At 37.2% G+C, this 13,737-nt stretch overlaps 1 protein-coding gene across 3 annotated transcripts in view; it reads left to right on the top strand.

The window, feature by feature from the left end:
• The window catches only part of PKD2L2 (polycystin 2 like 2, transient receptor potential cation channel), a 42,091-nt gene that overhangs the window by 11,413 nt on the left and 16,941 nt on the right, over positions 1 to 13,737 (top strand). For 2 of the 3 annotated variants that reach the window (XM_032336630.1, XM_032336632.1), the window contains exons 6-9: positions 2,643 to 2,871; positions 4,336 to 4,506; positions 4,800 to 4,981; positions 11,889 to 12,009. In XM_032336630.1, coding sequence (XP_032192521.1) covers positions 2,643 to 2,871; positions 4,336 to 4,506; positions 4,800 to 4,981; positions 11,889 to 12,009 — 703 coding nt within the window. The remainder of the gene's footprint in view (positions 1 to 2,642; positions 2,872 to 4,335; positions 4,507 to 4,799; positions 4,982 to 11,888; positions 12,010 to 13,737) is intronic. The other variant, XM_032336633.1, reaches the window with a different exon arrangement.

Here is a 13,737-nt window from a genome sequence, read left to right as displayed (position 1 = left end):
TATGTATCTGTTTTTGTGCCAGTACCACATTGTCTTGAAGACGGCAGCTTTGTAATACAGTTTGAAGTCCAGAATTGTGATGTCACCAGCTTTGGTTTTCTTTTTCAACATTCCTCTGGGTATTTGGGGTCTTTTCTGGTTCCATACAAATTTTAAGATTATTTGTTGCAGCTCTGTGAAAAAAGTTCATGGTATTTTGATACATATTGCATTGAATGTATAGATTGCTCTAGTTAACATAGACATTTTAACAATATTTGTTCTTCCAGTCCACGAGCATGGACTGTTTTTCAATTTCTTTGTGTCTTCCTCAATTTCTCTCATGAGCGTTCTATAGTTTTCTGAGTACAGATCCTTTGTCTCTTTGTTTAGGTTTATTCCTAGATATCTTATAGTTTTTGGTGCATTTGTAAATAGGATTAACTCCTAAATGTCTCTTCGCACTTAGCCTTGTGACTTGCTTTGGTCAATGGAATGGGAGCAGATACGATAAAAGCAAAGTTTGAAATGAATTTGCCTGTTAAAACTTGCTCTCTGGGGAAAAAAAAAAAACTTGCTCTCTGGCATTTCTGCCATTAGATGAGAAGAACATCTGTGGGTTGATTTGGACGATGATAAGAGACATTAGGAAAAGACAAGGTGGAGGAGGAGGAGAGTGGAAAGAATCAGCAGGCAGGGGAGAGAACCCTCTAAAAAGAAAAAATTCTTTCCATTAGTTTGATGACCCCAGTGCATTTGCCTAAACTGGACCATGCTAATTGACTTCAGGCCTGTGTTCTAGAATCAAACACTGACAAAGAAATAGGATTACCATGACTGAATCTGTCTGGGGATTGAATCAGCTTTCTCTGAGTGATCTGGGAATGGGTGGTTGCCTGATGCAATCAGAGTTCTGTTAGAAAGGAGGAATGGGATAATGACCACTAGACAAGCAAACGGCAATATCCACTAAAATCTCAGTGAGTCTTAAATTTCTCTCATGAGTCTTACATTTCTACTCTAAATGGAATACAGAATTGGTCTACACTCTTATTAGGGGATTTTTGCCCTCATGCAACAGTGACAGTGAAAACGCAACCATGGTCTTTAAAATAGGGAAGAATGAATAAAACAAATCAATTATCTTAAGTAGCCAATGGACATTATACCATTTCTTTTATAGTTTTTTTTTCCGCTTCTTTCAGGGAATCAGAGCTTTTACCAACATTAATCACTCTTTCCAACAGTCCTGATCAGGATAAAGTAAAGAATACAAATCATTTTTATGCCTTAAACACGAGGAGAAACACTGGGATAACTGGCTTAAAACCATATAAGGAACTCCTTCTTACACTAGACTAAGTCTAAATTTCCTGTCTCTGAGGTTTACACTTATTCTGTGTTACCTTTTAAAATGTTACTTTTTAGAAACTAGCAGATTTTGAAACTTTAAACGGGTGGTAATCTAATCAGTGGTTGTATGGGAGCGCATTACTTAAGACCTTAGCCATTCACTTTCCTTTTGTAAGCATATCTGGAAAACTAAACTGAATACTGTTCTTTTTTCCCTTTTTACTAGTCTATACTTCAGATCAAAATATTGAGTTTCTCTCGCTTCTCTCCCTTCCCCACCATTGCACACCTACTACATGCAAGGCAAAACAAACAGTTCTGTTTTCTGTTTAACTGGTTTTTGGTTTTATTTTGGCAGCACCTTATTCCAGTAGCAATAATATTTGCTAATAGGTCTAAGTAGGAATACTTACATTATGATAGAGATACTGGGTTCCTTAAATTACTGCCAATTCTTCATTATATGAAGTTGTAGAGAGCAGTAGAAATACAGTGAACAACATCAATATCTTTTTATTTAGTGTTGGAATTAATTTTTTTATTTCTCTTTGCATATAAATTCTTGTGTCCAACATCCTGTCCCTAAAATAAACAAACTTGTTTTAGTAGAATATGTAATTTTGACATTTAGAAGCAAGAAGTATCGCTGATAATCTAAAGAGGGAGAGTGTATTTACTAAAGGGGGAGAGTATATTTTCCTTCTCTGAAACATTCAAGAATTATGTATTCTGGGAAGAGTACTGGTTAACAACAGTAACTAACAGTATAGCATTTCTTGAACATCATCTCATTCTCTTGTGGACATAAAATTGTATTCCCAGTTATGATCAAGCAATCTAAACACAAAATAGAAAGAATGTCTGGCTAAAATCATATCTTACTTTCTCAGTTACACTGTGAAATATTCAGAGTACCAAAAAAGTGGGGCCATTAAAAAATAAGTAAATCCACTAGAATTTCTTTTAAATTGAACACGTTACCTCTACACAATAACTGATTATTAACGTATACATCATCACAAATTGGAAACTTAATTTGTGGGGGCGCCATCACTGGGGGCGCCTGGGTGGCTCAGTCAGTTAAGCATCTGCCTTTGGCTTAGGTCATGATCCCGGGGTCCTGGGATCAAGCCCCCCATCAGGCTCCCTGCTAAGCACTCCCTCTCCCACCCCCCCTGCTTGTGTTCCCTCTCTCTGTCAGATAAATACACAAAATCTTAAAAAAAAAAAAAAAAAAAGTTCACCTTGAGTTAGGTACTGAAATATAATGCTTGAAATAAACGCACAGTTACTGTAACCCAATTTTACAGACTGGTGGCAGAATTCCCTGCAACTGGAGGAATAATTACTTCATGGCAGTTTTACTCTGTGAAGCTCCTCAGATATGTTAGCTACTATGATTATATTATTGCTTCCTGTGAGATCACATTTTGTATTTTTCTTATTGTCTTCACAACACAAGAAGGCCAAAAAATAAGAGAATTTAAGTCTGCTTATTTCAAAAGTGTCTGGAACTGGCTAGAATTACTACTTTTGGTGGTAAGTATACATTCCTATGTATGATTGGAGGGAATCACATCTGAACCCACCAATGAGGGAGGTATAAAAAGCAAAAATTTCTATTCATTTGGCAACTAGCTAAGGAGCAGCTCCTCACCTCCCCAAGTCCCAGGTCTCCACCCCAACCCCTCAGCTCTTCTGGAGCCCCGCTGGTACAAGTTAAAAAGCTGCAGGTATCCTTCAAAAAAGGAGCTGTCATAGGGCATACTAATGGTGTGCTTCCAAAAGTAAGTCTATTTTCCCCCCCGATTTGGTCCTTGAGAAAACCAGCATAAAGTTAGAATAGGTGATTCTACAGGTATTATGATTTAATGTGCACAGTAGGTCTCTCCTCCCTCAAAATAAATGTGTTTCTTATAGAGCTTCCTGTTGAAAATCATAGTTACTTTTGGACATGTACTCTTCTTTTATGTTGCCTCTCTGTTTTCCTCCTCACACTGAGTTTTGAAAGAACATGAAAAATCAAGCCTAGGAAGAATACTGAAAGGGGTTAGGGGCCAGTGAGCAGCTAGGCATATAGAGAACACCAGGACCGGGAAGATAGTCTCTGAAATAATTTCCAAAAACTGCCAGTTCTCCTCACTGGAAAGAACTAAAATAAATAAAGAGGTTGGCAGGGCAGCACAAATGGTAAGAACTTGGTCTTAGGAATGATGAACAAACACTTCCAGCTTATAAACCCTTACAGACTCTTAGTCATAGCCAGTCAAGGATATAAGTCTTTTTTCCCAAAACCAGATTAAAAGTTTTTCAGAGTCAGGAAACGTGCCACCTACCTCTCTGGTTTCCCCAATAATACTTAACATACAGCATAACATTGAACTATCTGAGCACTTCAGGCAAAGGAAGTCAAAGGACGATTTTCATGACAGAAAGCTGTGGTACCTGACATAACCTGGTTCTGAAATCCTCTTCTGGAAGAGTTGTCAGAGGTTTCTCAAAGGGCTTATTTTTGTGTCATTGAAAAAAAAATTTTTTTAGTGTTATGTGGTAGAAAATACTAAACTTTTTAAGTATCAGGTATGGAAGTGTTGAACTATTATACTGTACACCTGAAACTAATATAACACTATATGTTAATTACACTGGAATTATAAATAAATACATAAATAAAAATAAACTTCTAGGTATCCTGTAGTTACATGGAGCAGAAATGCAGCATTGTCAGAAGAATCATTTTAGACATTTGTGCTTTATGACTCAAACAGGCAAATAGATTAGGATAATCAAGTGATCAGTATTCCTGTACTTTTGTGATCATTCTTCTATCTTAAACTTCTGTAAGTTGAGGTTTACTTCCCTTCACTTAAAAACCTATGCCTTCATTCCCCTTCCCTTTCTGTTAAACTTCTGATGAACTTTTTCCTGTGTCTGTTCATAGGCTGCAGGACATTCAGAAGTAGAAATTGTCTCTAATTTAATCTTTCTTATTTTCCCATTTAGTTATGTTTTTTGACTGTTTCCTTCAATATATACTGTAACGTACAAATTTTTCTCTTACTTGGAGACCTGTTAAAAAATACCGATCAATATTCAGACTTCTATTTTCTTGCATACTGGCACACTTACTACAACAATATAATTGCTGTCACCATCTTTTTTGCATGGATAAAGGTATTTATACTTTATTATATTAAGTGCAGCAGATTAGATATATAGACACATTATATATTTAGATAGCAAAATGGGAACTAAAGCTGTAAAGTTATGGGGGGGGGAGGATTTTCTTAACTATAAAGTAATTTTAAAATAGGTTGGCCTTGCAATGATCGTAGGCAAATCCTCAAACACTCCTAACTATCATCAACACTTCCTTTATTTGGAAGCAAATTTTTTCTGAAATTAATTTAACTTATCCTAAGTAATTATATTATTCTTCTGTTTTAATTAACGTTGTTCTTTTTCAGATATTCAAATTCATAAGTTTTAATAAGACAATGTCTCAGCTGTCATCAACCTTGTCCCGCTGTATCAAAGACATAGTAGGATTTGCCATCATGTTTTTTATAATATTCTTTGCTTATGCTCAGTTAGGATTTCTTGTTTTTGGATCACAAGTTGACGACTTTTCCACTTTTCAAAATGCCATGTAAGCTGTTAGAGTAAATGTAATTATATATACTAGTTTATAAGGAAAAAAATCATGAAAAGGCCTACAATAAGTAGTAACACATATTTTAATAAATTCAAACTTGGTTTTATGTTTTCACTGATAGAAAAATACCTAGTCACACTTAAAGTAGTGTTTAACATTAAAAGATCCCAATGGATAATGCAGTCCATTTTTTAAATGTTAAGAGGTCGAGTTAGAAAAATAATTTTTCATTTTTCATTGGTAAGAATTTTACCAAATACAACAGAAATAGGCCTCTATGTCTCTGTGATATTTATTGTCTGGAGAAAAGAGAGTTTAAATGTTTTTAAAGCTCTACCTTTAGAATCCTTTTATCATATTCACCTGATTGTCCTTTGCTAATCTGTCAAAGCTGTGTATTAAAAATATTTTTATATGCATAAAGCAATCAGCAGGCAACAAACTTACACAGCGGATCAGGTAAAATCCTTAGAAAAGTGTTCAGGCTTTTTATTTTAAGTGAATAATTTAAATAAATTCACTTTCCTTTTTGGGTAGATAAAATAAGTTCTGTTTGTAAGAAAATTATGATAGTCTGAAATATCAATTCTCAAAATATGTTCTGTGTAACTTAGACCAAGACTGGTGGGAAATGGCTTCATATTAAGTAAGTTTTTGAAATTTTGCATCACTCTTTTTGAAAATTTACGGTGCATATTAACATATGGCCCTGAGAAAATCTGCAATAACTTTCTTAACTTTAGTGACGAATTCCCCAAACTTGTCCATGCCCTTTTCCTTGAGAGTTTGGGAGAACTCTGGTCAAAGGAAATGTCTTGTTGCTCTCTTTTTACCATCCACATGAATATATTTAAAGTGCCAATTCTAAGAAATTTCATAATATTTGCTGAAATAACCCTTTATTAATCAGTCATGGAAAGAAGAGTGGACTAGGAACCAAGAGGATATAGTTCTACTTTCCACTTCTGCCGCTAGCTATTCAAATTTTCTAGACCTTTATTTCCTTATCTGCAAATGAAGGAACTGGACTAAGTTACTCCCAAAGATTCCTCTCAATATCAAACAACCTACAATTTGAGAAGTCTAATTAGCTTTCTCTTGAGTAAATTATGTTTGCAGTTCCCACAACTTCTTGGTCCTTTCCTAGGATCTTAATTCCAGTGTCACTTACTGATAAAAGTAGCATTGGACATTGAATATAAATGTTGTAATTTACAGAACTTGGAAATTGGTCTTACCCTAGATAGTGGGGAAGAAAGGAAGTATAAGGCATAGAATGAACAGGTAGACAACTTTGGAATACATTAATGAAGGGACTTCTGCTTTTGGTAATGATGTGCTAGGTTATTCAGATCAACCTCCTCTTCAAGACAATTTAAAAAGCTAGGTGAGCGGTGCCTGGGTGGCTCAGTGGGTTAAAGCCTCTACCTTCAGCTCAGGTCCTGGTCTCTGGGTCCTGGGATGGAGCCCTGCATCGGGCTCTCTGCTCAGCGGGGATCCTGCTCCCTCCTCTCTTTCTGCCTGCCTCTTTGCTTACTTGTGATCTCTGTCAAATAAATAAATAAATAAATAAATAAATAAATAAATAAAATCTTTAAAAATAAATAAATAAAAATATAAAGCTAGATGAAATACAGATAACATTGATGAACTAACCAACAAGTGGACCAAAACCAAAAGGCAAGAACCCAGAGAAGCAAGCTCAGCATCCAAGGCTTCTTTTGCCCTGAAGGCTTTTTTAAAAGTTTATAAGGATTTTTTATTGTGTTAAAATATACATAAAATTTACCATCTTATCCATTTCTAAGTGTACAATTCAGTGAGAATTAAGTACATTTATACTATGCAACTGTCACCACCATCCATCTCCAGAACTCTTTTCATCTTGTAAAACTGAAACTATGCCCATTAATAAAGAATTCTCCACTTTACCCTTCCCCAGCCTCTGGCAACCACCATTCTACATTTTGTCTCTTTCTCTTTTGATTTTCATTAACTCTAGGTGCTTATGGGATCATAGAGTATTTTTCTTTTTGTGACTGATTTATTTCACTTAGTATGTCTTCAGGATTCATCAATGTTGTTCCATATGTCAGAATTTCCTCCCTTTTTAAGGTTGTATACATTCTATGTATAAGTCTCATTTTTATTATTATTAATCTGTTGATGGCCATCTGGACATCTTCCAAGTCTTAGCTGTTATGAATAATGCTGCTATGAACATGGGTGTACAAATATTTCTTCAAGACTCTGCTTTCAATTCTTTTTGGTATACATGCAGAGGTGGAATTGCTGGATCATATGGTAATTCTAATCTGAATTTTTTGAGGAAATGCCATACTGTTTTCTGCAATGGCTGCATCATTTACATTCCCACCAACAGTGCACCAGGGTTTCAATTTCCTCACATCTTCATCAACACTTGTTATTTTCTGGGCTACTTTTTTTTTTTTTTTTTAATAGTAGCCATCCTAATGGATGTGAGGTGATACCTCATTGCAGTTGTGATTTGCATTTCCCTAATGGTTAGTAATACAGAGAATCTTTTCATGTTCTTATGATACGTTGGTCTCTCGATGGTGTCCCAGAGGCTCTGTTCACTTTTCTTCAATCTTTTTCTTTTTCTCAGACTTGGTAACTTCAATCATCCTGTCTTTAGGTTCACTGATTTTTTTTCTTCTGCCTGCTCAAATACGCCTCTGAATCCCGTCAATGACATTTCATTTCAGTTACTATATTTTTCAGCTGTACAATTCCTTCTTGGTTTCTTTTGAGGTTCTCTATCTCTTTATAGATATTTCCATTTTGTTCGTAAGTCATTTTCTTTTTTTTTTTTCATAAATAATTTTCTTGACTTTCTCCATGTCTTTTATGTTTAGTTCTTTGAACATCTCTAAGATGGTTGTTTAAAGTCTTTAGTAGGTTTGCCATCTGGTCTTTCTCAGGGATATTTCTGTTGGTTTATTTTTTTTCTTCGATTGGATCATCGTTTCCTACTTCTTTGTGTATTGTTCTTTCTTGTTATTGAAAACTGGACATTTGAATGTAGAATGTGATAACCCTGGAAATGACATTCTTGCCCTTCACCAGAGTTTCCTGTTTTTGTTTTTTTGTTTGTTTATTTTTATTATTGTATACTGTCTTCATGCAGGATCAGCCTGAAGTGTAAAGGTCTTCTTGGGTCTTTTCTGAGACTGCACCTTTCCTTGGGGATGCAGGTGACAGTCTAACTTCCTCTGTATATGCGTTACTTTTGAGGTCTTTAATGTCTGGCACCCAAAAGGGGAAAAAGAGAAAAATGAAGGAAGTGGGAAGGGCACGAGCCTTTAATCCCAAGGACATTAATTCAGCAAGAGGGAGAGGGACTTGCAACAGACAGAGGAACAACTTTCTTCACTCTTGTGATCAGAAGGAGCAATCAGGGGGCGCCTGGCTGGCTCAGTGGGTTAAGCCGCTGCCTTCGGCTCAGGTCATGATCTCAGGGTCCTGGGATCGAGTCCTGAGTTGGGCTCTCTGCTCAGCGGGGAGCCTGCTTCCCTCTCTCTCTGCCTGCCTCTCTGTCTACTTGTGATCTCTCTCTGTCAAATAAATAAATAAAATCTTTGGGGAAAAAAAAAAAGAAGGAGCAATCAGCAATCAGAACACAGACCCCTAATGCTTGGAGAACATATCCTGATTGCCCACCCTTGCTCCTACAAGTTGCATGCAAGCTGCTCCAGAAATACATGCATGGCTCCCTGCCATGGGCTGGGGGGTGGCAGATAGGTAGCTTTTCCAAACTAAAACCTGGAATTGACCAAAGTTGTCTAAGCCTTCCCCTGGCAGTTGCAAGCCTTAAATAGACTCTAGAATTCCAAAACAGTTACATCAGACAAATTCTGCCTATGTCATTGCTGTCTAGGTGGGGAGACATATTCCAAATGTTTCTTACCCCCACACCCTCCCCAAACCCTCTACCATGAAGGCATTTTTGATGCTCTAGAGAAATAGTCAAGGAAATGTGGTTTTGGCCACTTCTCTGGGAGAAGGAGATAGAAGGCAAAGTCCAGGACTTACATGGGGAGAGAGGACAGGAGGGCTTGTCTGATAATCTCTGCACACATCAGGCAAGGAAACTTCAATTAGGGGAAAAATGAAGTTACATTGTGTTTGAAGTTTCCATTCCTATGTGATTATAACCACTCAGCAAATTGGTTAGGGTTTTCTTATTCACATTCCTTACACAGCAGAAGTATCTGGACAGTTTCCTAATAGAGAAGGGCTGAATGGAAGCTTTAGTTAACAAGCTAATTTCTGGAGAGGAGAAATGGTGCCTTTAACTTATGTTTTCTCCTGTAAATACAGCTCAAGGATTACAGATCAAGTTTGGTCAAAACTAAAAGAGAACCTCTCATTCTACTATACCATAGGGAAAAAATATTTGTTGAGAGACTTTGGTCTCCTTCCATTTCAGCTTTTCATTTTGTATCTTGTATAGAAGAACATTATAAACCAATATTAAAAGCTGAATAAATGGGGTGCCTGGGTGGCTCTGTTGGTTAAATGACCAACTCCTGGTTTCAGCTCAGGTCATGATCTGGGTCATGAGATCAGTGTCGGGCTCCACGCCCAGCTCAGAATTTGTTAAAGACTCTCCCTCTCCCTCTGTCCCTCTCTCAAATAAATAAAAGATTTGTTTGTAATAGAAGATTTATTTGAGAGAGGAGAGAGAGGCAGAGAGAGAAGCAGCCTCCCTGCTGAACAGGGAGCCCAATGTGGGACTGCATCCCAGGATCCTGAGATATTGACTGGAGCCAAAGACAGACACTTGACTGGCTGAGCCACCCAAGCACTCCTAAATAAATAAATCTTAAAAAAAAAAAAGGCTAAATAAATACTTTAAGTATGATCTAATCATGTCTTAGGTACCCAAGATGAAATTCCAGGTAACTCTTGAGTCCTAGGACTGAAAGGAGCCCATTTCTTTGAATACATTTTCTTCCTTTATTGTTTACAGCTGTATGTTCCCTTTACATGTTGGGCAAAAGCAACCAGGAACAAGAAGAATTCTTCCTTTTGACTGACTAACCAAGCATGCCAAGTGTCTACGTACTGTTAAAAATTCCATTAAGGAATTTTTAAGACTTCCCCTTAAAATAACTCATTTTAAGCACCTAGTAGCAGTAACAATGGCATGAAAATATATCAAAAATAAATCCAAATAAGCCAAAAGTATCAACTGTGGTTGTTCCTAATTAATTACTAAATTAGCTTATGAATTTTTAAAACTTTTTCTTTAATACTTCCTAAAATTTCTCCCATGAACATGTGTTATTATTATAGCCAGTAAAACTGGAGTGTTGCCTTTTTCTTTTAATTGTCCAATATTAGAGCCCTGGCTATCCGTAAGGTACATAAAATAGATGTTATCCATTCCAGAACACAAAATACGAGTAATAAAGTAACATGCTACTGTTGCAAAACAAAAGTAACAGAAATTATTTTCCTATGCACTGTTCACATAATTTAAAGAAAAAAAACTTCATCTAATTATTATTAATCTTTAAATTATTACTTTTAAATTTTTAATTCCAGAACCTGGGTTTTAAAAATGAAAACTATAATAAATCTTTTTCAAAGCTAATAACCTACTGACCCAGTGACCTCCTTTGGAATTCAGGTTAAATCTGATATCACAGATATTTCTGGGATGGTTGTAACTATTAATTAAAAGTAATGCTGAAATTTAATTGAGTGGTATAATACAGAACCCAAGCAATAGCCCTTAACAATGTTTATCACCATTTATGAAAAATCCTACAGACTGCTCAGTATTTGTGTTATAGGTAAAAAGATAATTATTCCTAAGAAAACATATTAACTTGTAAAGAAAGATCCAAATACTTTTTAAATTGTTGAATGTATGAGTAAAGATGAAATTAAACATTCTCAACTTAAAAAAAATAAAGAAATCATCAACATAATTTATAACATATCCCTGATGTGTCTGACAATGCCATTGCAAATTAATGATGAGAAAATAAGATATCATGTTAAGTAATCCTGATTCCGCCTTTACTACTACTATGCTCATTCAAAGCCTTAATTTCTTAATTTTCCACCTAATTTTTAATCAGATGAAGATCTGTAATATTTTAAATGTTATTTTACATCAAATCCAACAGTTATTGAAGAGAATACAGTAAACCTCAGGGGCCGCTTGGCTGACTCAGTCAGTTGAATGCCCAACTGTGGATTTCAGCTCAGGTCATGATATCTGAGTCCTGAGATTGAGCCCTGAGTTGGGCTCCACACTCAGCAGGAAGTCTGCTTCTCTCCTTTCTCTGCTTCCTCCCCACCCTGCTCACTCGAATGTGCTCTCTCTAAAAATTAAAAGAAAAAAAAGAAAACCACTTCTGGATCATGTTTGAGGATCATTACCAGCACTTGTTTGAGACTCAGCAAGTGACAAATTGTTGGCATCTTATTTTAGCAGAAGAGGTGTACAGATTACACACATTATTGGTATTAGAAATTTTAGAGTTCTTGGGTCTAGGTACAAGTTGAAAATCCTTATTGGACAAGGTCAGGTATTCTAAGTTCTAGAAGGGCACAAGAAAGGCTAAGAAGGCCATTGCCAAAAATTGTTGGTAAGCAGGTTTCTCAAGGGTCAGATTTGGTAGGATTCAGTAAGTGGAAGTCCATCATTTCCTGAATCTCCGTTGAGCTATTTAAGTACCCTGTCTGGTGTTGAGGGAAATTTTCCACACCCAGTTTTATTGAACTCGGGGTAACATGACTAAAGCCAGAGAACCAATGCCACAGGCAGCTGGTTGGATACTTTCCTAGACACAGTGGTAACCCTCATCAGTTGTCATGTATGTGTGAGGGGATATAATGTTTTCCTTTCTTCCCATCAAAGATTTGCACAATTTCGAATTGTTCTTGGAGATTTCAATTTTGCTGGTATTCAGCAAGCCAATCGTATCCTGGGACCCATTTACTTCATCACTTTCATCTTTTTTGTGTTCTTTGTCCTGCTGGTAAGTATGACCATAGATGTTCCCTTTTTTGCTTATAATTTTTAGAATAAAAAATGAAATTATTAATTTAGAAGAAATTATAGTATCACTGCTGAGCTGTCAGAGCTTTTTACATTTATTAGGAATTGTGTGGGTTCCTAGAAATCCAGGCCAAGTCCAGGGTCTAAAACGTTTTCAGTTTGTCCAAAAGAGAATGTGATCACAGTAGTTACCATCTTGGTGTCTGACATGTGCCAAGAGTGTGCACAGCTTCTCCGAGTATAACTTGAATATCCCAGGTCTGTCCAGCCAGGACATTCCATACTGGCAGGGATGAATATATTCAGCCCATATTGCAATGTCTTCTAGCCCTTACAGCTAAAAGTTCAGAACTTTGTGATTTTTAGGAGTCCACAGGATTTTCACACGTGCTCAAGACAAATTTATGTGGCCTTCCTAACCAGGAAAAGTTGCTTTCCTAGTCGAGGCACTGCTACTGTCCTCCTTAAAAACCCTTTTGTCAATACATAGCAGTTATCCCCTGTGGTGGCTGGAAGTCCTCACAGTGGCAGAGCTGGGCTTCAGTGAAAGGTGGAGGTGGCCTGAGAGTAAGAATACCCTCTCCACAATTGTTTGTTTTATCCGGACATAGTATTCCTAAGAGCCCTGGTAAAACTGTGACTTTAAACAGCTTTATAGAATTTAAAAAAAAAAAACAAACCACTCTTACGAAAATATACTTACTCTGTTCTGATATGCAATGTTGACCAATTAGTGTGTGTATGTATATGTGTATATATTCATAGATATATATTAGTACCCAGTTCATATGCATTATTTTATATTGTTTTTCTCATTTACCATAAACATAGTTGCTTATATCCACACTATACATTTCCCATTCTACGATGTTACAGTCTGCATAGCCATTTCTCTGTTACTGAGCATATGGGCTACTTTTATTTTTATTTTTTTGTTTTTTAAAGATTTTATTTATTTATTTGACAGACAGATCACAAGTAGGCAGAGAAGCAGGCAGAGAGAGCGAGGAGGAAGCAGCCTCCCCACTGAGCAGAGAGCCCGATGCGGGGCTTGATCCCAGGACCCTGAGATCATGACCCGAGCCAAAGGCAGAGGCTTTAACCCACTGAGCCACCCAGGCGCCCCTAAGCATATGGGCTACTTTTAAATTTTAAATCTAATTTACAAATCCCAGCACTTAGGGCTCCTGGGTGGCTCAGTAGGTTAAACGTCTGCCTTCAGCTCACATCACAATTCCAGGGGTCCTGGGCCTGGGAATGAGTCCCACATCAGGCTCAGCAGGGTGTGCTTGACTCTCTGCCTCTGTCCCTCTTCTCAGCTTGTGCTCGCTCGCTCTTAAAAAAAAAAAAAAAAATCCCAGCGCTTATCAGTCACTAACATTTAAACTAAATTTTGGGGCGCCTGAGTGGCTCAGCTGTTAAACGGCTGCCTTCAGCTTAGGTCATGTTCCCAGGGCCCTGGGATCGAGCCCCGAATCTGGTTCCCTGCTGAGCGGGAAGCCTGCTTCTCCCTCTGCCAGCCACTTCCCCTGCTTATGTTTCCTCTCTCGCTCTGTCTGTCAAATAAAGAAATAAAATCTTTAAAAATATATAAAATAGGGACGCCTGGGTGGCTCAGTTGGTTAAGCAGCTGCCTTCGGCTCAGGTCATGATCCCAGCGTCCTGGGATCGAGTCCCACATCGGGCTCCTTGCTCAGCAGGGAGCCTG

Source organism: Mustela erminea, chromosome 3 (genome assembly GCF_009829155.1).
Source record: "Mustela erminea isolate mMusErm1 chromosome 3, mMusErm1.Pri, whole genome shotgun sequence".
Taxonomy (NCBI): domain Eukaryota; kingdom Metazoa; phylum Chordata; class Mammalia; order Carnivora; family Mustelidae; genus Mustela; species Mustela erminea.
Note: the sequence above shows the minus strand (reverse complement) of the source record. Positions and strands in the feature narration are given on the sequence as shown.